Here is a 27782-nt window from a genome sequence, read left to right as displayed (position 1 = left end):
AAGTTGGACGAAGCTTTAATTTTATATGACCTATATTATGTACCTTGAAAGTAAGTGTAGTATCAAAAGTAACACCTAACACCTAAGCTTTTTACATTACCAAGTCTACGAAGAAGACAATTATTTATGATGTATTTACTATTTATGAAGTTTGAACGTATTTTTTTTTAGAGTAAAGGATAAACTGAACATTGAATTATAATTTTAATCTTTATGGTAAGCCTTTAATGGTCATAATTATTTAAAAACATTTTTTAAGATCAGATTTTTTACGATCGAATGGATTCATTTATTTATTTACGCGATGTATTTTTATAAATATTAAAGACATTTGTAGAATGACAGAATGAGTATATAGTTTAGAAACAAAAAAAAATAAATACTTTCTAATTTTACAGATAGTAATATATAAAAGTTAGAAGAGTCAGGTATAATTTATATTATTATCTGTGAAACTGGAGAGTATTTTTTTTTTTTGTTTTTATGATAAATCTCATTTAAAAGTAGTATATTGATGGAAATACATCCATTAAATCGAGGAAAATCTGGTCTTGAAAATTTGTTTTGTAATTGTTTTTTATTAATGTTGTATCATTTTGATTATAACAATGTATTACCAATAAATGTCTCATGCAAAAATATGTTATTATTTTTTATAAATGCGACAACGATTCTGGTTCATTTAAATCAGAACAGTTCCGGTGTCCTTTCTTCAATATTTATAAATAATCTATAAACTTATTTAGACATACATTGAATAGATAACATTTTACTACTGACAATGAACTATAGTAAGATTTTATGAGAATAATAATATACCATCTTAATTATTTTCTATTTAAATTGTCTATTAAGTGGCTTGCTGAATTATAAATTCTCAGTGCATAGAGAGTTATCGTTGTTACATTGTGAGTAAAATATTATAATATTATAAAATTACTCTTGGTAACACAATAATTTCAACTTAGGTGCATACAATGATTAAAAAAACCAATGTACTCTGTGAGGTCAAAATATAATTAGGTATTTTTTATTATTACAACTAATTATATGGTATTTAGTTTTTTTTTTTTTATTGAACTTAAGCCCGACAACTGACCACTAGCTGGTTTTTTTGCTTGTAGTGAGGAGGAAGCGTGGGTTGAAACACGTTTGTATGTGTGGCAAGGATTTATAGCTAAAAATCCCGGATGGGTGACCACCCGGAAGCTAGCAACACTGGCCGATACGTACATTCAGAGCATTTCTGCAGTTGAGTGTACTGACCGTGCCACAAATGATATTTTAGTTTTATTTTTGTCCTTAATATCACATCGTGTACAAATATTGCCTATATTAATATAATAATATTATTATGTTCATCAATTTATCTATATTTATCTATATAATTTTTTGTCATTAAAATTCTGGTCAATAATCATTATACATATATTCAAACAATATTAAAGTAATAGTACAATGATTTATGATTTCTAATTACCAATAATAATAATACATTGTTAAACATAGTATAATAAAGATTTTTTACATAATATTATAATATAAATTTACTTTTTTAAAACCTATTGGTATAAAATATGTATAATATGATTTCAATAAATAATGAGAGAAAAAAGGAATAATGATATAATTGATTTTATATCAAATTTAAAGAGAATAGTGTATACTATATTACTATAACTATGACAAAAGAATACAAGTTTTAAAATCGTTTTTTACTTAAAGCTACGATTTGAAAGAAACTTATCTATATGAAATCAATAATAAACTGTCAAAAACTCGAATAAGTTATTGAATGTAAGATTACGAATAAATAATAAAAATGTAATGATAATTTTAAATTTAACTTAACTTATCTACTAAAAGCTATACCATTTCAGGGTTTAGTTTTCTTGCATAAAAATTTTGGAATGTCCAACAGATTAATTCCCGCGAACAATTGTAACATGCAGGCAACGATAACTGAAATAATTACAAAATGTATTAGAATAAAATCATGATGCACATTTATATTAATAATATTATCGAACTCTCAAAAATACATAATATAATATTGATTAAATTATACTTCTTTTAAAATCAATAATTATTATCTATCTATTAATCTGTATATTAATACACATATATATTCTGTAGATAATAAACATAAAATAAGTTTTTAAAAATAATGTATTTTGTGATAGATATATCTTTATCCAGAGACACTTTCTATCTAATTCAAAATTATATTGGCCTAGATTCCCTTTCCCTTAGACACAAGTTAGCTGATATCAAGTTTATCTTCGATCTTGTTAACTAAAATATTGTTCATCCCGAGTTATTTTCTGGAATTCGTTTTTGAATTCCATATTAAAAATCACAAAATGTATATTTATTTTTATTCCCTCATTTTGAAAATAACAGTGGTATAAATTGTTTTCTCTCAAAAGTGTTAATCTTAACAAAAACAATTTGTGTCAACTTAGATATATTTGTTCTTTCCCGAAATTGTTTTAAATTTAAATCGATATTATTGTTAAAAGATATTATATAATAAGCAGGAAGGATACAATAATAAAGAAAAATGAAGGATAAGAAATAAAAATGAATATCATTATTGTTTGCAGTGTTATATAATTATATCAGGTTTTTTTGGTTTTTTATAATTATATTTTATATTTTGTTTATATTAATTTTTCCATACTAAGTAACTTGATATATGGTTATTTATGTACCACTTATATTATTCATTCTATGTTACATTTTTTTACACTAAGATTACCAGAAGTCTGCATATTTTGTTATTATTATAAAGGACAGATTTGCATTAGTATACACCAACTAATAAATAAATAAAAAATGTTACTGATGTTAGGTACCTAAATTGTACATATTTGCTATAGTGTGAACTGTTAATTATCAATTTTTGAATTAAATAAAAACCCGAAATGTACAAAATATAATATGTACTTGTGTTCTTAAGAAGTACGCATTTCGACTATAATGTTATTTGTTGGCTTCACCGGTACCAAACCCTATTGTAAAATTGGTTTGTATTTGGCACTGATTATGACAACATTGTAGCCGTAATGAGTATTCCTAAAATATTTTATCCATCTTGAGATTTTATTTAATTATAAAATAACTCCAACCACAATATGAAAAGTTATTATTCGTATCGTATTGTAATTAAATAATGTTTTATACAATATTCTTCAGTTACGGGGATTTATTTATTTAAACAATTTAAATAAATATTTTTAATTGTTAAATTATAACTTATATAATATAAACATACAATTTAAGTTACAGGCGCCTAACGTGTTATTGTGTCATAATATACCATAGTGCTATATTAAAAGAATGTTGATTAAAGTAGTTGCATAAAATACCTCAGAAAAACTCAACGAAGATCTAATTATTTTAAATGTATGTCTTAAGAATGTTTACCTATTAAATCAACGTAATCTTTTCTGGCTTTCATTACCAATCGCTCCGTTGCTGGTTTTGTCATCGTGAGAATGCTTCTTGTAACATTATCGACCGATCTGTAAACATATATTGATACTCTTTACAATTTATTATGCCCAATACTTTTAAATAATTTCTTTCGACGCCAATGAATAATTTATTTGCATATTGCAGACCACTGGTTTCAAGCTCAAATTACCAACGGTTCAAGGTTTGCGGGAAAAACACCTTTTTTAAACCTTTTTTTTATTTGTTTATAAATACTAAATCCAAATTAAACAAAACAAACTAAGGTAACATGTATTTTTCTATTGATTATAATTATTATAATTATTATAAAATAACTGTATTTAATTCTAGATATTACAAAGATGTACACATTTTTTTTTTGTAAAATAATTATTGAAACAAATCATTGAAAACAAATTTCAACTTGTTTGATTAAATAAATGTTTGTTACACGTATACACGTTTGAGAACACTGGTTCAGACTGTAAAGTAAAATATAATAATATGTGTGTCAAAAAGAGGGTTAACCAGGATAAAATATTGAGTTATCTGACATTGTGTTATGTTTTTACTTAAAGTCCTTTATACATAATAGACTCGTTTCATTACCAGGCTTCAACCAGGTTAAAAAATTAATCTATCTTTCTATAGTTTTCCGTTTTAAACCAGTTGAAATATATATATGTAGTAGGTACCTAACACGAATACAATTTATTACAACGATTAATTGTTTGATTTTCCTCTTCCCATTTCTGGAGATATTTTTGATATAAACATAAAGAACTGGATACATATTCGACTAATGCTTAAAAGCCGATATATATCAAATATCGTTAAGGTTGGTATATATTTATATTTTGTATACATTGTTATATGCCATATTGAATACTCCTATTAATTATAATACTATAATAGTAATATAAACTGTATCCATGTGTTTCATTTTATTTTTAAGTTTAATTTTTCTAACTTCTATGTTATAATATGTGCGTATACAATGCGTGTCTAGAAAGTTTGGAATCCTTTATTATTACAGAACACTTGAATGATAACAAAAGTCGATACTCGATAATACTATAAATACAAAATTAACATTAAATTTATTCGTTCAGTGAAGTCATCATAATTGTTTACTACGAGAGCGATTTACGAGAACTATTCATCTATATTTTAAATTATCCGAATTTGAATTGGCGCATGGTTAAACAATTGTTTGTCTATCTATATCTTTAAAAATTCTCTATTTGTGTAATCTGCTGCTTGTAATAATTTCGTCGTGCAAGAACCACAAGTATAACAGTTTAGTAACTATACTGGTCTACTGACTTTGACAGGAGCATTACTATCACTGTTTGACATTGACCTTCTTAAAATTTTCTTTACCACGTCATAGGTAATATCGGTTACGTCCCACGGTTTAACCGGTCTCCAAATCCCAATTTTTTCTCCTCTCGCCAGCGTCGCGTATCGTTCACTCAATGCTGACAAAGAATGGATATTAATGTGGGTGGAACGGGCTAATTAAAGTGGGGGGCTATTACTATATGAAATTTTAGCGCCTGTATAATAATATCAATGCATCAAAAATCCAAAGTTAAAAATGGATTATTAATTTTTTAAAGTTTTTCTGTCTGCCGTTCACACAGAAAACATTCAACAATGTTTTATTTTTGTTCAGAAAGTTTGAGTATATTTTTATTGTAGCTATCTAAATTCATATTATTATGCAATAAACACATTGTATGCCATAGTTAATGATTTATATTATACTACACAATTTCATTTAAATGCAATAGTTTCACGTATTTCTAGAAAGTTTTTGGTTTCGTATCATGATTCATGGGCGATAATTAATGTAAAATATAAAACGCCACTGAAACATATTATAGTAACTCAATCAAGTATGATAGATTTTAAATTTGATCTACCTAAAAGCTCGCGTATATATTAAAAGGAATTGAGCGATAACGTCTTTATGATGGACTCATTAAATGTTTATCTAAATTCTATATATATTAAAACATAGTTTAACGAAACTTATTTTCTTAGGTAAGCGAAATTAATCCCCAAAACTTTTTTTATAAACACAAACTTATTTAGTAATTAATAACATACCTTTGGGTTCCATTCCATACGGCATTTATTTCCATTTCTGCGCATGTCGGAGGACAATCGCACAACGTATAATTTTTAGCTATAACAAAAATATATTACATAATACAGATAATTAATAATCGTCTTACTATAATAAGATATTTAAAAATATTACATATTTTTTGATCAAAAACAAAAATATATATTTTATTTTTAAATGTTTGCTTAAATTAACACAAATAGACCTATTTTAGTTTTATTTATATACTGTACTATTATTTGCACTGGTATAGTCATTGGCATCAAGTAATTTTGTTTTTCGTATAAATAGTAAGTATTTGATTATGAATTTTATCTTAACTATACGGTTACACTGATACTGTTTTATCATCAATCCATGTGTTATCGTATAATTTTATTTGATTATTCACAATTTGAATGGAACATATTTGGTGCCAATAACTGTAAATTTTACCCTATTATACTTTAATCAGGGTGATTCACAAGTATTCTCATTTCTCATTCCTTTTTTATCATATAATAAATAATGATGCACTTATTCAAATTCTAATTTTTGTAATATTTAAGTATAGATACTGCCGGGGCCCGGGGGAAACAATTTTTTCCATACGTTTAGACTGTTGTAAGATCAACCGATGAAAAACATTGTATTACATTTTCTAGCATTAAACTTAAAATTTAAATTAATTTGTAAATACATAATAATTTACACTTATTCGTGGTTTTGACGAATTTTGTCAAAGTCTGAACTTCACTACTGTGCCTTTATCTGATCAGTTTTAGATTACAACTCGGTAATTTAGTCTCCTTATTCTACTTGTCCTATCCAGTATCTTGAGACAATTAAAAATTACTTTTTTAGAGTTAGTATGTAATAATTAATGTATATCTAACGTCAGCCCCACTCATCTAATTAATCTATATTTATTTATTTAAAGCTTAAACTCTAAAAGTTAGAAGGACAAATCAGGATATTATTTGTTTTTTTGTATAAATGATTGAATGGCTTTATTTAACACATGGTTCAACGTAAGTAGTTCATAATATACCCAAAAAATCTAAAAAAAGATATAAACACAGTTTTTTTTATAGCTATTTGAAGTTCAAGTTTGGACGAAATTAGATATTTAAACGAAGAAGAACGATTTTAGTTTTGTGTTGTAATTTAAAAATATTATTCGTAGGTACTTGAAACTTCTAAAGTATATATTTATTATATACAAATATGATAATATTAAAATAATATTAATTCAACTTACCGGCTACCGCATTAATAATAACAATATAAATATAATATAAAATATCCTTGACAAACTGTTTCCGCTCAGAATAGTTTTTTCGAACTCGACGATATTTTATCATTTAATACCACCATTACAGTGACCCACTTGTAGCACTGTATAGCACTCCGTCACTCTTTTTATTTTTTTTTCAAAATTCTATCTACAAGATCCAATTATTTATAAAATCATAGTCATCAAAATTTAAGATTAAAGAATTACAAGTGATAAAGGTAACTTCAAACAAAAAAACTGGGTATCACTCTGTGGTACAGTAGGTTACAAATGAGTCACTGTAATAGATAGTGTTAAATTTGAATTCAATGATATGATATCATTGTATGCGAAAAACGATTTTGAGTGAAGACGTTCATTCAGCCTAGGATATATATGAAAAAGTTGAACATTTTGGACATTTTTAACTACAAAATCAATTTTAAATTTTAAATTTGATACATTTTGGAAAAATTTGAACTTTAAATGATTTTAAAAAGAAATTGTGCCTATATGTTTTTAATTTTTTCCAACTGCTATAGTAACAATATATCAGCCTTGTATAAGATTGTCAAGCTTTTTGACCTAACAAATAAATCAATTTTTTGACAATTCTAGAAAATAAAACTAAAAAAATTGAAAATTAAAAATGTCCGTAAACAGCTCAAAATGAGTCAAAATATTTTGAAAATTGTATCAAGTATTGGAATTTATGGGACACATATGGTGTAAATTTCAAGTATCTACAATTATTCGTTTTTGAATAACAACAAAATAAGAAACGCTACATGATAAATCGAGTAAATATGCAATTTTGTTATAATTTGAACTTCAAACGCTCATAAAAATGTAATTTGACTTTCCGGTGTATTTTTTTTTTTGATTAATTTTCAAATTTTTGATTTAAAAATAATATTTTAATGAATTTCTAACTCAGTATAATTTGCACATTTTCGTCATTTTTATGCCTTATATCAAAATTCAAATTTTAAATACTTATAAAAAAAATTTTGTCAATAGGTACATTTTATCAAACACCGATTTTGCTTAAAAATTCCCGTTTTTCTTTTGTATTTTTTTTGTTTTTCCCGGTGCTTTTAAAATCTATTGGGAATTTTAATTAAAATTTTGTCCTTTACAATGCACCAACTAGATTCACTTTCCCATCAGACAAGATACTGAAGTTGAAAATCTAAGCATTATTTCGACTACTTACTTATCGTGTACACAGACACAAAAAAATAAAACACATCATTGTAAAGCCAATATATTCATCTCTCCACTCCCTGGAAATAATTTTAAAGTTTAACAGTATTGTATTATACAAAATTAAATTTTATTGATCTTTTCGATGAAATTTAATATAAAAATTAAAAAACTATTTTGTTTTAATTTTGTTTATTTTTATTTTTTCATATTTATTCCAAGTGCTGTAAATGTAAAATTTATTATCATCACACAACGATTCTGTTTAAAAAGTAATATATTATTTAACGCATAATATACTTGTTAGAAGTTTTATAGGTTTCGTAGGTATTTTTTAAAATTAATTAATGTTATATTAAGAAAAAACATAAGAGCAATGTATTGAAATAATGAAGTGCATGCATCTTTAATTGTGTAAAAATACATTTTAAAAAAAGTTTATTCTTTTTAGAACAATGAATGTTAGTTCATAAAATAATCACCCAGAATATTCCTGACAGGACTTTGATTTTTATTCATTGGTATATTTGAATATTTCATGAAAGTTAAGAATCTAACATTGAAAATATTTACATAATATAAGTTATAGAAGTATAATCAGACAATATCATATACTTTCATATATTAAATATTTAAATAAACGAAAACATTTTTTATTGGGAGTTTATGAAACTAAAACCAAACCATAGAAAGTCACTCAGCTGTACAGTAGGAGTTTAGAGGGGTAGCTTTAAAGGGTGGGTTTAATTTAAATTCAATGATATAAACGCAATGTATACAAAAAACGAATCATAAGCGAAAACCGTCTATCAACCTATAATATTAATAAATATATTTTATGATATTATTGTGATCAAACTATTAAAGTAATTTATGTTACTATTAGGCATTAGTACTACAGTACTACACTACTACAGTAGGATAAACAATTTTTTGCCAAAAAAATTGATTTTGATAATGCTACTATGTACATAAAACTATAAAATATAATAATATACTTTAAAATGTCCAAGTACCCACGAATAATATTTTAAGTTAAAACAAAATCTTTATTTAAATATCTAATTTCGTTCAAACTTGAAATTAAAATATCTATAAGAGACATAAAAACAGTTTTTATATATTTTTTAGATTTTTTGGTTACAGTATGAACTATTTATGATAATCGTTGTTCTTAATTTTCAATCCTTAACTATTAAAGTTGAATATTTTATAAATGTTGAACTACAAATTAATTAGAACAAAAAAAAATATTAAAAAACACACATCATTGTAAAATCAAAACATACGTCTCTCCGTTCAGAATCTAAAAAAATATAACCGTTGCTCTTAATGTAGTTATAGCTTTGAAAAAAAAATATTATTGTAAAAAAATATTTACTGACGGAGCTGGAGACGGTGTTACCTGTATAAATACAATATCACATGGTGTAATATAATTGAATACACATAACATTATATAAGTAAAATACTGACTAATAGTATAGATAATATATATATTTTATTGAGTAGATCAGATTAGGTCATAAATTACAATATTTCTCTAATAATACGAAACCTATTTATTTACTTTTTCAGTTGTGAGGAGATTCCACTACTAATAATCATGTTAATATAAAATATTAAAGTTACCCATTTGTCATTACTAGCGAGCTATAACTTATAAGCTATAACGCTAATATTCTTTCTATTCACAAGCCAACATCCCGAGTATAGAGGCCTCTATGGTATATACTGAGGAGTATATATGCCTCTTCCGCGTTAGATATTAATTAAATATTGATAAACTCCATTGATGGCTTCGAATCATTCATTCAATACTTAATATATTGCCCTTCTAATTCCAGTCATCTTCATACAAATTACAAATAATAAAAATGACAAATAACTTGCTGTAGCTATCAAGATTTTTCTCGTTATTCATTTCAGTGTTAATGGCTTACAATCCATGTTAATGCACTACTAACAGTTTTGGCAACAGACAGCTGATCAACCAATTACCAGTCAAGTGTTATTAATGGATGGTTTCTAAATGGCTAATATGTTAATCAAAATATTCATGCCTAACTATTCGAATATCATATATTATTATACTAATTTTGCTGGGCACAGATTGTGTATGATCTCAGAATAATAATAAACAATATTGACCGGATAACAAAGCATATTTTAATATCTTATGTTTGAATAATTATTAAAATTAAAAAAATTAATAATTACAGTAAAAAACCGGGTATAAATTTAAATATTGTGCATCATAATTTATTGTTGTCTTTAGTGTCGAACGATTCAACCTTAATTAATTCCAATCGGCGGGATGTATCATATCATATTTTTAGAATCGTACATTTTGTGTGGTCGTAAAATCTAAAATAAGTGTTAAATAATATGTCATTGAATTGTATTGCTAAAAATGGTAGATAATAACATGATATATTTTATGATATTATATGTTACCGGCTTTATTCGGTGGTTCCATGGAAAATTAATAACAAGTAAAAACGTATTGCCCGATATTACAGATGATATTATTACGCGCGTACATTGTTCAGCACACAGATTATTTATTGTTTTCTAGACAATACGTTGTTTTTTCGTTGTTGTGCGAAGTATACATTATATGGAGGTACTGTCCAAATGGAACGTATTATATTCGGAATAAGGATCACTGTTACTGGGAAGAACGGATAGATACTATACACATATAATTGTATGGTACATATTATATAGTTTATATTATACGGTTCGGAACATTTATTTCCTCAATATCTTACCGTATACTCCGGGTTGGCGCAAAGCACACTCTAGTAAACAGGCGGATTTACTGTAAACGGGGTGATGAAATAACTTTCTCTCGTCTTGCAACAAACATCCACGTTTGGTCAAGTCCAAAACTACCAACGAAACATCCTCGACGATTTGACGGGTCGTATACAACAGTTCCATTTCGTCGCCCGCGTTTATCGTAACGTATTGTTGCTGTAACTCCTCCCCGAATCGTACGTCTACCGAACTGTGCAGTGAAATCTAAAAAAAAAAAAAACGGTACGCCTCGCAGTTCAGTATAAATTTAAAATATAACAGTTGGCGATGTTATCCCGACGAACAGGCCTTCGAATGTATAGATAGTAGATAAACATCAAACGTAACATACCAACCATCGGAGGTAAACATTAATTTATGTATATATATATATATATATATTATATTGAAATCATTGTTCGCGTTGCATATTCATAGCTGGCAAGACGTCCGTGTATTAATAATCACGATTTGTCCAGTCAAGTCAATTTCTACCGAGAAAAGGGCAAGATGGTTCATAATTATTTTGTTCATAAATTATAATAATAATTATTACTACGCTATAATTTACACGGTCTCGTTAAAATTTAAATTGTCAAGTCATGTCTTGGTTGAATAATTAATTAATCAGACAACAAATGTTATCATTATTATTATTTTCACGATATGAATAAATATTATTTTTATGAAAGTTCTAAAAAAAATACGGATATCAGGGAAACGTTAGTTTTGACCATTGGCATGCATAAAATTCATCAACTACTGTCCTCGGCATAACAATTATTACCTTTTGAAAAATTAAATTATTATATTTTAAAACTGTATATATATTTCTGAAGCGACTTATTAGTATGCCGAATATTATTGAAACATAAATTACAATAATAATTAACAGCCTACAAATATTTCCTTAAACTGGTTTTGAGTTCATATATAAAAGTGACTAGAAATAAAAAAATCTCCATATAAAACAATAATTATTAATAATACATTATGATACAAGTCTTTATTTACACAAATAAAACAACTATTTTGCTTATCCCTTATAATAAAATAAAATAATTATGTAATGAGTAGATACGAGTATGTTATTTTGTGTTTAATCATTACGTGAAATAATATAATAATATAATGTTTTATTATCTATGATTATTGTAAAATGATTAAAAAGTAATGATTAGAGGGCAGTTATGTCCAATGATATCTTAAAGGATCAATTATAGTTATTGCTTAATATTTGTAAAATATTATAGGTACCGTCAAGAATTTTGTATGATATTATTATTTTATATTTATTGATAAAATACACTTCAACAAAAACGGTAATTACTATATCAGCTATATGACAACCAGACAACGTATATACCATCTATAATTTTAACAGCTATAATTGTTTAGACATTTTTTCCCCGTGAATCCTACATACTATAAAAACATTTTTATTAATTGGATTTATTCATAATCTCTAGGTTAATTTATACAAATATATTAATTGTATTGAAAATAATTGATTTATGATATTAAAATTGTATTCTTTTATTCGTCACTTAAATTTGAAGTCAATATTATTTGTTTCAAATGCAATTTAAATCTTATTTAAAAATGTCTGTAGGTATATTCAATATTTATGTATAAAAACTTTAAATTATGAATTATTATTTATTCAACTGTCCATTGATAACATTATTTAGCTACTGACTATATAAATTAAAAATATGAAAAAATATTCTATTATACTTATAATTGATAACTGAGAACAAGATTGCATTTTGTAAAATACTTTCGATAGATATGAGTACAATGTATTAATATATACTTTTTTTTTTTTTTATTTTTACAAGTAATATACAATCTGTATCATTAATACAATAAGAATATATGCTAAGAGTAATATACACAGGAAAATAATTTGATGAAAGGAGCCACCCATTGATGACACTTTCTGTGGTTACTTAATTAATTACTTGATTTTTTTTTTTTTACTATAACAAATCACGACACCACTTGCGCTTTAGGCGTCTTGGAAGATTACCTGGTATGGTAGCGGAGGCCATTTTTTTGATAAGTGGATTCGAATGAGTGCTTAGGTGGTTGTAGAATCTTTTATAGAAACATTTTGATTCCTCTGCTATTGTTTTTAGTTTTAGGTCTGAATGAAGGGAAAAATTTGAGACGTAGGGAGGTGCATTTGTTAGTATTAATATATACTTAGGTTATATGATTGAACTATTCAAAACTATTGAATAATGAACATTTTTAAATCACAATTATCTAGTTCCTACGCCTTAACTATCTACTATCAACTATCAACTTTATAATACTGATTGAAAACATGTGAATTGTAAAATGAAAAAGTACCTATAACTATAAATTACAAAATTGTTTACTGAAAAAAAAGTTAGTTAATTTTTAGTATATTATAATATAGAATAACTAATATTTTAACACAACATAAAATAATATAATAATTATTACTGTTATTATATGAATGTTGTATCAAACATCTTGAATTTTTTGTTGTTTCTATAAATAAAGTTGTATTAAATAATAAATTGCTCACCTCAACTGGCTCATTGAATTCCATTTTTAACTCTCCATTTTTTGAAAAATGGCTTACGACTAATTTCTTTTTCCTGACGAGTATTAAATATTATTTATATTATACAATTTTAGTTTTTGGTATGTGACATAGGTATAATCATACTTGTTAACTGTTTGTAGAGAATTTATGCAAAAACAGGGGTTTTCAATGATGAATCGGTGTGGTTGAAAATGTCTGCAACAGTTGAATGGTTTTCCATTCCACGAACAATGTTTAAACATATTTGTACACATTACAAAACTATCCTACAATTAGTGAAAAATAAAAATAGCACAGTTTAATTTCCAATCATAACACAACATATATTTTAGTACGTAAGTATGTTACATGGATACATGACTAATATCAAAATATCAAAGTTTTTTATAATTTGAATTCTACGTGTTGGATTGACCATTTTATTATTTGAAATAACTATTATATTTCTTAATACATGAAACACAATAGTTTAGGCATTTTCTTTCAAGTATTTATCCATAGACCATTTTTAGGCGTCATAACAATACTTTTGATTGCGGTTTTATTTCGGTTGTAAAAAAGCACTGGGGATACATTTTAAGCAATATTTTCAGCATTAAGATCCCAAGAGTGTAATTTTAACTTCTACAGAAGTGTAAAAAAAGTAGATAATATATACATATTATATATATTTATTTATACGCTTAGTAAACATGCTAAACCTTTCTAGTTTCATTTTTAAACGTAGTCTGTAATGCACATATTATAGAACCATATATCTATCGTATCGTTCTATAAAATTAAAATGATATTTACATTTTTTCCCCATAAATTTTCATAATAGGTTGTATTTAAAATACCAAAAAAGCAACATATTATCAAGAAAAATGAAATACACTTAAGTCGTAGCCTACAGAAAATACTTTATATTATAAATGTCAACTGTACATTTTTTATTCGAACAATAAATAACTTATGTAATATGATTTGATATAATTGAGTTGAATAACCCTGAAAAATTTTATTTTCAGTATTTTTTATAATATTTATCCACACGAAAAAAATATATTCATCCAAAACCTTGTTTCAGGAGTTTTATCAAGTATGTGTCACTAAAATGATCCACTCAAGAAAAGATAAAAAAAATAAAACTTACTATACGGCATACGCATTATCAAATATTTTTTTGAATTATGATAAAAATCAATATGTCTATAAACAAACCACTGAGGATTATCACGATTATTCGAAACACTTAAAGTTGGTTTGGGAAAATAGTACAATAAAGAAATATAAATATAAATAACAATATTATTACATGGAAAATCAATGGCACGTCTCGCGTAAAGCAATTAATTGAAATAGGTAATATTAAAAAAATGTATTAGGTACCTACTTAAATATTTTAAATTATAAATAAAATATACGCTGAGCACTTATATTTTTGATTTTTAATTGGATATGTTTCAATTATAATTCATAGGTATGTACATGTGTTTTGATATAATAATCTGAAAACATAATAAAAAAATCAAATTTGTTATCAAATATATTTTATTTCCTAATTATAACCTGTAAAAACATATTTGTTGTGCCGTATAATTTTGTATATTGCTGTTAAGTCTGAGGAGATATAATCGTCGTTAGTTGAATAATAGATTTTTGTAGATAGAAGATTTACTGTTTTCGACGTCAACTGATGTCACAAGAGCATATTTAAATATGAAATATCGTCTGCTTTTGGAATATTTGTTTGGGAGACTTTCACAGTTTTTAGTTTAAAAAATATTTTGTAGTATTTACAACCCATTGTTTTATAGAGGAAAGTTAACATTTTGTGAAATAAAATAAAATACCCATGCGAAAATAGCATTCATAAATTACATTTAAAGTTAAATTTTCTAAAAAATGTCTGATTGAAACCGATTACCTGTGTCTCTCTGGTGTATAATAGGTATTACAATAGACATTGAATAAGTCTATGTAATGGACGTCAATCAACTACGAAATCATTGGGTTCGAAAAACGATACTAAGTGAAGACTGGTTGTCAGCCTATATTTCTAAGGATATTATTTTATTTATTTATATAGGTTTGTACATGATACATAATATCAGTAAATTAATTTTCTAATAGTTAACGGTAGATATTTTTAACCAATTATTTTCGCCAAAAACATTACAACTATTGTATTATTAATTAGGTAATATTATAATTGTATACCATATACCTAAAATATTATTGTTGACTTACTAGTCGAAACTGACGTAGACCTACTTTTAATATAAATTGAAATTGGTCTAAATATTTTGAAAATTATACTGTGTATAAAAAACAATAATACACGTAACGATAAAAAGTTTTGAAAGCACATTGTAAGTACTTTTTAAATTAAATTTGTGTTTAAATAAATTGAGCATATTATACCTACCTACCTCGGATTTTTGTTACTATAAAGGAATTTCAATTATTATTTTTTTTACACAGATTATTATTCTATTGTAAGTTTACCTTTTTTTTAAACTCGCTCGTCCGTTTTATTATATTTATGCTTAAGGTATTGTCAATCTCATTGAACATTGGGTTACTGAAAAAAAATAAAAAAAATATTTGTTTAGATATTCACAAAGATAACAATGAATTAAATCAACACATAAAATATATTCTAAATGTAAACTTATTTTAAACTCTTTTCATATAACTAACAAGATAAGCAGATATATATTTTTTTTCGTGTAAAATAAATAATATAAACTATTATTATCAGTATTTTCATACAGTAACTACGACTCCACTGAAAGATCTTGGTATCGATTCATAAAATAAAATACACTTCATGTTGTAATTAATGTAATGACTTCGGGAAATCGGTATTTTTTTAATACAAATTTAATTCATGCCATATTCTGTTACATGAACACTCTTAACTGATAAAATAAAATAATGACGTGAATTAATAACACAGTGAAGGCCCTAAGGCCCCGTGGTACTTCGTCAAGAAATCAGTACATATAATACTGAAAAGTTATAGGTTATGTTTTTTTTTGGACAGAATATAAAATGAACGTGACTAATCATTATCATAATGTCTTGTAATAACCATACCGATACAGCAATACTGTAAGGATTGACCAACCGAATTACATTAATTTAATTAAATTAGACGTATATTATTTATAACTAAGTAAATGAAAATATTCGTATAGGAAATTAATAATTACACCTTGAGCTGGATTATATTAATTATAATAGTTAGGTTAGGTTAGTTAGGTGTTAATATCAGTATACTGTAACTCATTAATTTGCTACGCTAGCAATATATTAATATATTCACATGGAATAATTTGAATAATGCTTTTGTGATCTGAGAGTTTTAAGGACAAGTTTGTATAATTGTATGTAAAGTAAAATATTTTTATGGTGAAATAAATATTTATTTACCAATACCTAAGTGTTAGCTAAAAATATAATTACTAATAACTAATCGTATGTAAATTTAAATATATATATTTTTCCTTAACAGGTACCTATATTATGTTTTTAAATGTACTTTTTCCGTTAACTTAAGTTTTTTTCACTTGATTACATTTGGTATGCACACAGCGTATCCAAAATGTAACTAACGCTATTTTTTATATAAATAAATTATATTATTAAGTGTTAAGAATAATTCAAAATCTTTTAATATTAAAGTTTTAAAATATGTAACTTTGAAATATAAGGCTTTAGAAAGTATAATATGGCGAAACAAAAACGTATTAATAATAATGTTCTAAAATATCAATATGATCTAAGGGACGAACTTTCGGTATTGAATCACATTTACATATTATGCTTTATTTATATATTATATAATATATAATATATATATATTTTTGATAACCCTCCAAATGTGTTTTAGTCATAGGTTAAAATCATTTGCGTTTGACAAGTCTCGGAAAAATGGCTTCGAATTTCCAATTCTATTGTTATAAAATTTAATATATTTTATTTATCGCATCTAAGTCGTTACATGATAGGTATTTCTTAGTAATATTTTTCTTTCAAAATATATCAAACCATTAAAACATGCATTATATTAATAAATATCACCAAGATAAGTATATAAAGTATAAACGTATTACAATATTATAAATGTAAAACTTATATTATTTTTTTTTTATCGTAACGATCGTTATAATATACAAATATTCAAAACAAATATTTTGTTGTTTGGCTGTATGAATAAAAGCAATAACCACAGGAATAAATTGTAGAATACATTGGATGACAGATAGAGAATTTGATTTGGGTGTAAAAGCACAGTCCCCACAGGCCCAATAAACTTTTTTGTGATATTATTTTTTTTTTAAATCAAAGAGAGAATAAATAATACTTCGTAACAATGTATAAAATATAATTTTAAACTTTTTGTTTTTATGATATGTATTAGGTAATTTTCTGTCTTCTACGATCGTTGCCTTCTTCTGTCTGATGACTTATATTTAAATCGATAAAAACCAAATGTAGGTCTATTTTAAATTTAAATTAACTAATAAAATTAACTACTCTTGTGATAAATTATAAAAATTATAAAGTTTATTAAATTAAAATAATATTATCTTATCATGGATTTTTATTAAAATTAGTTATATTTTTTTTACCGTAAAATATAAAAATTCATTGGTTGAACGAAAATAAATGAATAATAATATGTAAAAATCATCTTTTTGATTGTTTTACTTTTTAGATTTACGAACAATAACCAATGGATAAGTAAACAACTTACAAAAATTATATTATTAAATTATACTTACAAATATAAATATTTTACTTACTCATTGGTAAGATGAATATTAATTATTGCATTTATACTGATAATTATTCATACTATTTAAGAAAATGTCTTTTAGTGCCACTGTCAGTTATTAAATAAGATTATCGTTTTTTGTTAAAAAAATAAAAGATTTTGATTGCAAAAGCTGTACTACTTAATGACTTGAATGCACGTCTCAAGGTCTGCTCAGTCTGTGAAATCGAATTTTCCATAGCATCCACAATAATCACATTTATTTCGGAAACTTTTTCAAAATAAAAGTTTTTAGTAAAAAATAAAAATAATATCGGGTCAATAAAGGGGCGTAAGTCGAAAAGGTAAGGAAAAATGAATTTGAAACTTTTCAACGTAAAAATTTCAAAACTAAATGTTTTTTTTTAGAATGTGTACATTATAAACTAAAAACTAAAACTTGTAAAACAAATTGAATTTTTGAAATATTTATGGTTAGGTAATACCATCATAGTAAAATAAAAACCTAATGGCTAATAGAACAAAATCGCTGTATCACTTAAAGATTATTACTATGTAATAGTATGTTAGTATGTTATGATACTATGTCTAGATATCTGACTAATTATGTATATTTGTTCATATAGAAATAATGGTTCAATTTTGGGAATAAAATTAACCATAAATATATTTTTAGTATATACAATTTTATTTTGATTTATTATACCTATAATTTATATTTTTTATTTGTCTAACTATTTTTAATTTTCACATATTTTTAACTTACCTATACAACTCCTCTAAGTAAATACATTGTATTCAAACATAATTATTAATATACACTTGTATAATAATAGATATTATTATATTATAATATTATATTAATTTCAGTTAGTAAATCGGTCACATGTTGTAATACAATACTAACTCTTTGTGAGCTTACCAATATTTGTATAGATTTGTACATGTAGTATCTAAAATGGTGGCTTATAAAATGTACATGCATGAAGAAGGTATATCATCGTTAATAGTAGATATATGAATTGTTGTTTTTATTTATATTGATTTTTATTTGATTCGTTTCGTAAAAACTTTTTTAATTAATGTTTAAAATAAGTTTTATTTTAATTATCGTTTCTTGGAGGTAGATATATATTTTTCAATTTACTTTATATTTTATTTAACTTTCTCAGATTTTTCCGTAAAATAAATTATACTTGAAGGTGTCTTATCGTTGTTATATTATTATCTGATTAACAAATTGTCTTGTATGAAGAAATGACGTATGACTTATTTAATGATTTGAAACATATTATACATTTTTCATTTTGAATACTATAGATGAGTTACAAATAAATATATTTAATATTTCGTTCATTATCAAAACTATATATCTACATTTGTTACGAACTGATACAAATCATACTTATAAAAAAGATCATTAAGAAAAATCAATATATTTAAACTTATGTCTCCATACGCACTTAGGTAAAATAGTATTTGAATAATCATATGATAATTATTAATAATTCAACTCGGCACTATAAATGTATTCTATCTGAAGTTCAGAATAAGATAGACATTTTGTTTTATATGTTTTGTTGTTATCTATACATATTATATTTGATTTTTTAAGGTATATACTAATATTAAAATGATGTATTTGTGATATTTGTCTTTAAAGTTAATTTTGAAATTTGGTTTTTATAACTAAACAATAGAAACAATTAATAAACAAATATTTAAAACTATTTTCTATTAATGTTTTTTTTTAAAATATTTTATACCACTTTTAATGCCCATTATAATTGAAGGGTAGATGAGATGTACGATCAAGGAAGTCCAGTGAATTGAAATAATGCATTTAATGGACAGTTTATAGTCTATGTTTGTGCTATCGGCTTGGCCATTTAAATTGAAATATAGCGAACATAGAAATCATAACGATGGCATTACTGTTTAATTTAGGGATAATAGTTCCTGTTAATATTTATCAGCAATGTACACATTTACTTATAATATTTGACCATGTATAATAATATCCATAAAACTATTAAAGTTATATTAAATATTCAAAGCTATTGTTAGTAGTTATTACTATGCAATACTAACTGCGACATTATACTAAACAAACATTGAGTAAAAATAATATACCCACCCCAGCCGCGTGTCTGAAACACTGGAAATTTCCGCATCGTAGCCTAGGTACTTAACCGATACCTATGTCGTGTAATTGAACAGTGTCATATATGTATATATTATAATATTCGATTTTTACCGTATTTTATAGCAAAAAAATTCGGCTGCCCACCACCGTTCATTATTTAGAATTTTGGCGGTCAACCCTGTGAAAGCGAACGAGGATTTCGTGCCCCCCTCCCCCCTCCCTCACCGATCACACCAACCTCGGCGTCGGCGGTCGAAGGCGATCTGCCGGAGGACCGGAAGCTGCGGGGCACACGGTGACCGCTGGCACGTCGGTCGACCAGTGCAGGTAGGCCACGTCCGTTTCCCAGTACGGTTCGTTGCGGGCCACACATTGGGCCGCGTAGCCGAGGGCCAGGGCGGCCATCGCGCATCGCGACCACTTACCGCGGAACACCGCGGCGAGACGACGACGCATTTATCGGTGGTCGAAACGGGGGAACGGCGTGGTGACGGATACCCGGCCGAATGCGGTTGCGCGAAATACAAGACGCGTCGTCTATAATAATATGATTCACAGCAGCGGTAACAACACGACTACGATGACGACTAGTGTGATGATTAGAAAATATGTATACGTATTATTATCGCGACAGCGGTGGATGGGAGACATTTCGGTAAGTCAGCTGTAGCTGCACGCTTGGCTACGGGTGTTTGCACGTTTTACGGTGACAACGGCCGGTGATTGTCGATACCAATTATATGGGAAAACAGTATAGACACGTACGCGTGAGTGTTTGCGTGTATATTTATGTGTGTGTGTGTGTGTGTGTGTAGGTGTGTGCGTGTGTAGGTGTGTGTGTGTGTGTGTGTGTGCGTGTGTGCGTGTGTAGGTGTGTGTGTGTGCGTGTGTGCGTGTGTGCGTGTGTGCGTGTGTAGATGTGTGTGTGGTTTCGTGACGGGCATGTACGTATTATTGTCGCGTCGGGCAATTTATTTTTTACGACCGTCCGTCGTAGGAAGTACAATTTGCAGCTATTTAATCACGCGATAACACAATAGACATGAATGTTTGACTCGGCGTAACTACGATATACACACTGCAGGTCATGGCTGCCATTCGACAGGTGTTCGGAAATATTTCAAGTGTTATAAAATGTCATACATTGTATATTACATTCATATTGTATAATATCAAATATTTAAAACATATTAGTGAAATTAAAAGTACAATTTACGAATTGAAAAATTCCAATTCAAAGAAGATATAAATAAAAGTACAAACGGGCCAGGTGAATTGGACACGCAACGCTACAAGCACACGCGGATATATTCAAATAGCAAAAGAAAAACGTTTAATATGCAAAACCTAACAGAGTAAAACACGACACGACAGAGTGCCGTTAATAATATGCAAAAGTTTTCGATCAACCCCGCATAACAATCGCCAGAAATGAGACAGAAATGGGACAAAGATGTGATAATGGACGAAGAGGAGGCCGGTCAACCACCGCCATGGCAGGAATCCCGCAAATAATGACAGTGGAAAACGGATCGAATAAAAGCAAGAACATCTTAATCGACCGTCATCAAACTAAAATACAACAGTCAATCAAAATAAGGGTTGGACGACTAGTATTTATTGAGGTGGGATTCGGGACCAACACTTTCGATTCCATCATCAACACTCAAATCGTCAGAACCACTTATCCTTGAAGTTATCGTACTCATCGAACAAATGAATCATACTAACGACACGATTCACTGATAACATAGTAGCTGTGTTGGAATACGGTCCGCTTCTTCGCAGTAATATTTGTTATTGATATTTATTTTTAGAAAAAAATGTTTAGAAGACTCGGCTTATTTAATAGGCATTGATACATTTTACACACGTATTTATGAATATTAAAAAATTCTTTGAAACATGCACGGTCTCTCTCTTTTTTTACTTCATCGAAAAAGCATCTAGGTACATTGCCACTCACGGATCAACTACTTTGAGAAACACCATAGGTGTAAAACGATTGGTACGAAACAAAAAACTATTTCTGTTCTGAAAAATTGTAATAAAAGTTCCACTCCCCGTGGTCTTATTGCCAATTCCGTAATATATATGCATATTAAATATAAAATATGTACCTCCCCAGGATTACATTTAAATTAATATATTATGTATTGCCAAAAACGACCAAAAGCTGTGGCGTATTTTAAATTGTTATTGAACATTTTTTTTAATTCTTTTTTTTTTTACATGGATACATTAAAGTCATAGTTCGATTATTCACTTCCGTAAATAGCTACGAAATGTATTTGTACATGAGTATATTATATACAATGCTTATTATTAATCTCAAAAATGTTCGAGCGAAGAGTATAATATATTTTGCTTAGTAAAAGGTACTAAAAAACTATGTTCCTAAGACTTTTCAGATTAAAAAATATTCGTGAATTGTATAAAACTAAACTTGAAAAAATAATACCCGACACTAAAAAAATTTGTTAATAATGGATCGTTACCTAATATTGTTTTTATTTAATCTAATTTCATATATATATGATTACGGGGCGGGCATGGGATAATAATATGGTCACGCTGACGTTCGCAGTGTTCTTTTACTGTTCCCGGGGCGACGGCAGTGACTGGGCCACCCGCGAACTCGCGTGGCTCCCGCACCACTGGCACGGTTGGATATTTAAAAATAAATTTTAATGGCGAAAATGTTTTTCGGAATTTAATAAAAATGATTAGAGTCGAACGTGATAATCCATTTTTGCTTAAATATAAAACAAGCTATTCTTGTATAAATTTTAATATTATTGACACCAGAAAAAAATCCAGAAAACCATTAAATTGTAATGACTTAAAATTGTGTGCTTTGCAAAATGCAACAAAAATTACTACAGAGAAAAATTTGACTTATTATCATTATGTAACTTGCATGCGATTCCTAAAAACCATTGGGCATTTTATCAACAATTTGAAGTGGATTCAAAAAATTCAAAAAGAATTGTTGATACTGATAGTGAAACCTAAATACCTAGTTTAAGTTTCTGCAAAAATATTTACTAAGATAATTTTAATAAATTAATCATACTTAGGTATAACTTAATTTTAAGATATTTTTATGATATTGCAATAATGTAAAATTAAATCTACCTAAGTAGACCTAAATAGCATTGGTGGTAATGAAAAGTTATCAAAAGTTTTATTTTAATTTATTAAAAAGAAAAAATATTAACACTTACCCACTTTTTTAATTTTGTATTAAGCTTTCTCTGAAACTAATCGGAATAGCTTATTAAAAAAATTGAAAGTGTGTAAATAAATACATTTATAATAAAAATTAATTTTACGAAGTATTTATGAATAACCCATAACTTATAGGTTGCTAAAAATGTGGGGCTTTTTATTCAAATGATTAAATGGTGTTACTGTATTTGTAAAATACCGATTGCATTCGTTGCTTTAAGGAATCATCTTATAGTGGTATTGAAATATATTTCAAATAACTTATCCCTAACCTAACCTAACCTAACCTAACCTAACCAATTGTTATGTTATAATTCCTGACCTAAATAATTCGTCCGCAACTAGTATGTGTCCACTTATCCATATCGATACCGTTATTCGTTAATTTTTATAGTAATTTAAAATAGTAAATTGAGCACAAGGTGGTAAAATATCAGATTTTAAACCTTTTAAAATACTTACGGACTGACATACCAGCAGGGTAGGTAGTTAAATAAGCTTGTATTTTCGGAAACCCCCTGCAGAGTAAATACGAGCGTCAGTTATGGTGCTATACACTACTATTATATAGGTAGTAGGTACTTGTAATACTAATCAAAGATTTACTTTTTGGAGTCATAACATAGACATAATGTAGTCATATTATAGAAACAAATAAGATGTTAAAAGTAGTAACAGGTATATAGACATTAATTATAAAATTACGATTATATAATATATTACTATGTTAGTATTGTTGCGGATTGACTTGATCAAATTAGGCGGATCAAATATTGAAATATGTGGGCAATGAATGTCTATATTTTCTATTATTTTAATATTTTCATAATATTCATACCAATAAATTATAAAAAGAAGTTTGGTAAAACTTACATTACCATATTATAAGTCTTTGAAATTTTGATGACATTTGATATATTGTATATAACCTCTTTTTTTCTTTTTGTCTAGTTGAACTGAATAATGCGTTGTTATGGTAGTATAATATAGTGTTTGAACCATCGTTATTTATATCATAAAAGCTTCCGTGTAAGAATTTAATATTGTACGCATTACTGTTAAATAATCAAAGTATATTCTATAATAAAGGATTTATCGTATTTATAAACGTTACAAGATATGTAAAATATTGCCGTATAGTAAAGCGTGATAATGTGTCGGGAGCAGCCGAAATTCGCTCGCCGTCCTCAGATCAACCGGTTAATGCATTAAGTTTTCGCCGACTTGAGAAACTGATCGGCAGACTTTGCCAAGTTGGCATGTTCACTCGGTAACTTCAACTTCATCCGAACAAGCGGACGAAGAAACGCTTCGTCCGCTTCCACATAGACGGACGTTTGCGTATTTCGTTGGCGTTCGTTTGCGTCGATTGATCACGACGACGGATACTGTCCTGCACCGATACGACATCCTCCGTTCTTTGAACTATTTCTTCGTAACTCAAGACCGTTTCGGTTTGCGTCGGTCGATCACGGCAGATAGTGGCTTCCTCCACCCACACGACATCAACGCGACATGCCGACGGTGTGCTTGGCATTGACCTCCATTGCCTCCTAATCTTCAGCCCGGCCAAGTCGCCTTGACATCCCAATTCGGCAAAGTCTGCCGACCAGTTTCTCAAGTCGGCGAAAACTTTATGCATTAACGGTTGCTCTGAGGACGGCGAGCGAATTTCGGCTGCTCCCGACCAGGCGCGGTTCTAGGACTACATTTTCGTATAGGCAACAGTAGATTTATAATTAGGTTTTAACCGCGAATAATATTCCTCATTTCCTCCCCCTTCCCCAATAAGGGGCACCAGAAATTTTGGTATGGGCAGCTGCCCACCCTGTCCATACGCTAGAACCGCCACTGCTCCCGACATAATATTATCACGCTTTACTACGGCAATATTTGACATGTCTTGTAACGTTTATAAATACGATGAATCCTTTATTATAGAATATACTTCGATTATTTAACAGTAATGCGTACAATATTAAATTCTTACACAGAAGCTTTTATGATATAAATAACGATGGTTCTAACACTATATTATACTACCATAACAACGCATTATTCAGTTCAACTAGACAGAAAGAAAAAAAAAGAAAAAAAGAATCTTTCAGATAGAATTTTCTATATAACTATTATCATCACATTTCGGTAGAAGAGCGTGGTTATCTGGGAGGAGACGAAATATTTTTATAAATAATATACGAATTTGTTTTGTATTGTAACTAATAACTATGTATTTGTTTTGTATTAATAAAATAAATTATTAATTACATGTACCATTTTATGTTCATTGGCTTTTTTTTCAATTATATAATTACTAGCTGAATAACCCGAAAAAAATTATGATTAATTAACTCATTTTGGGTGTAATTCGCTCTGCATAATATGTATGGAAGCAAAATCATATTATATTTTAATTTTTAGCCGTCCCGCGTGGCGTAAGCGCGTTACTCGTGAGTTTCGCTTATGGTAATGCAAACAGTATAATATTCATTTAACAGATATTATGTGCACCTGAGAGGCTAAAGAGTCCAAGTCCATTATTGTAACTTTTCAGGAGAGCCGAAACACAGTTTTTCGACTATTTTTATTTTACTTAAATGGCTGGTGTGAATTCAATTTAATAGTTATACTAACGAGGTTTGTTTTAAATTATATAGACTATAATATTCTCAATAAGACGAATATTTTTTCTTTTAATTATAGCTTACCTATGATTGTTTATTTTACGATTTAAATGAAATGTTTTGGACTTTGATCATTTTGCTCAATGACACAGTGGACTTTGACTTTATTAATCTCCATGTTAATTTTGATTATTTTGAAAATATTATATCATTGACTGTTGTTAATTGTAATATACGTAGGTAAAAACTATAATACTATATTGAATAATTTACAATTTTTATGAATTTTATTAAGGATGTCCAATACGACCATAACCTTGCAAACGTCTGTCTGCCCGTTCGAATCTCGCTGTCCATATGATGTTGGTCGATGGCTGAACTACGTTAATTATGCATGTGACACGACGTCTCCTCGTCCAGATGACACCTCGTACATACAGACCCGAATGTCCGACGCACATTCGGCGTCCGATTGGATTCCACCCGCTCGCACTCACGATAATATCCCAATAAACATATTATAAACCTTAAATAGGACATTAATTAAAACTTAAAAAAACAACATTAAACATTTGACTAACCATTTAATACTCATTAAATTGTATTTTAATAAACATTTATAAACCTTATACTAAACATCATTTGAACCAATTTTTAAGACTTGATAACACATTGTACTGCAAGGTTTAATTCAACATTACACCACAATGTTATCAGACACATTGCATTCCTACTCTTAATTCAACATGATAATATACATGTTAAATCCAACATCAGACCAAAATGCTTTAAGAATTATTGCATTTGAATGTTGAATTCAACGTTGTATCATCAAGTTATAAACAACATTGCATTTTTAGGTTGAATTCAATATTAGTTTAAATCTATGGTTTTACTTATATTTTATAATACCTATATTTTTTTAAATAAAATACATACACATTTTAACAATGGAAAACATGCTTCATTAAAAATATAAAAAGTATAATGTTTAATACATTTGTTTATTTTATGCTAATTAAAGCTAGGTACACACATTCTGACGACCCTTTTTTTCTCAGTTTCCTATTACTCATTGTCGCAAAAAAATTTTAAACCCCCTCTAATTTACAATTTACTTTTTCTCTCAGTTAAAAATGCAGGGCTGGAAACTGGTATAAGCCGTTGTAAGACAGAAACCAAAAATAAAATCAAAACCAAAACTGAAAAAAAATTGGATACCGGTATTATAATTACAAACCAAAACAGAAAATATTATTTAAAAAACAGTATTTTTTGTAAATCTTTGTTTCTTGGCATTTTGGAAATTTTACTTTACACAACAGGTGATTCGGAACGCTCGATCCGGCGATTCAAAACAATTAATAAACTAAGAATTTAAGAACTAAGAACGTAAATAGTCCTACGGCTTTGATACCGATATAAACCGTTTAAAAACTGAAACCAAAAACGGAAAAAATTGGAAGCCGGTACACAAAATCGAAACCAAAAGCGAAATTTCCTAATTCCAGTTTTGAAAAATTTAAACCAAAATCGAAAAAAATAAAAACTGGTGTACAAAATCGAAACCAAAACC

General features: G+C 27.5%; 1 protein-coding gene across 2 annotated transcripts; it reads right to left on the bottom strand.

Moving 5' to 3' along the window:
• Positions 1 to 1415: 1415 nt before the first annotated feature.
• On the bottom strand, positions 1416 to 26692 carry LOC132943269 (uncharacterized). Of its 2 annotated transcripts, none has more exons than XM_061012188.1 (8): positions 26523 to 26692; positions 15928 to 16003; positions 13561 to 13703; positions 13417 to 13489; positions 10829 to 11081; positions 5575 to 5653; positions 3430 to 3527; positions 1416 to 1962 (listed from the first exon to the last, which is right to left on the bottom strand). In XM_061012188.1, exons 1-8 carry the CDS (start codon positions 26561 to 26563, stop codon positions 1877 to 1879), a joined length of 849 nt encoding a protein of 282 aa, XP_060868171.1. In that variant the 5' UTR covers positions 26564 to 26692; the 3' UTR covers positions 1416 to 1876. The 2 variants fall into 2 exon arrangements, with proteins under 2 accessions (XP_060868171.1, XP_060868170.1); XM_061012187.1 differs by lacking the exon at positions 26523 to 26692 and adding an exon at positions 20590 to 20947.
• Between the last annotated feature and the right edge of the window lie 1090 nt (positions 26693 to 27782).

Source organism: Metopolophium dirhodum, chromosome 4 (genome assembly GCF_019925205.1).
Source record: "Metopolophium dirhodum isolate CAU chromosome 4, ASM1992520v1, whole genome shotgun sequence".
Taxonomy (NCBI): domain Eukaryota; kingdom Metazoa; phylum Arthropoda; class Insecta; order Hemiptera; family Aphididae; genus Metopolophium; species Metopolophium dirhodum.
Note: the sequence above shows the minus strand (reverse complement) of the source record. Positions and strands in the feature narration are given on the sequence as shown.

Excerpts from the sequence above, each read along its gene's own strand:
- LOC132943269 (XM_061012187.1), bottom strand. The coding sequence starts at position 20,807 with ATGCGTCGTCGTCTCGCCGCGGTGTTCCGCGGTAAGTGGTCGCGATGC. Across the intron at positions 13,704-15,927 it reads CGAGCGAGTTTAAAAAAAAG|GATAGTTTTGTAATGTGTAC; the intron begins GTAAACTTACAA and ends CACTAATTGTAG. Across the intron at positions 5,654-10,828 it reads GCGCCAACCCGGAGTATACG|CTAAAAATTATACGTTGTGC; the intron begins GTAAGATATTGA and ends TTTTTGTTATAG.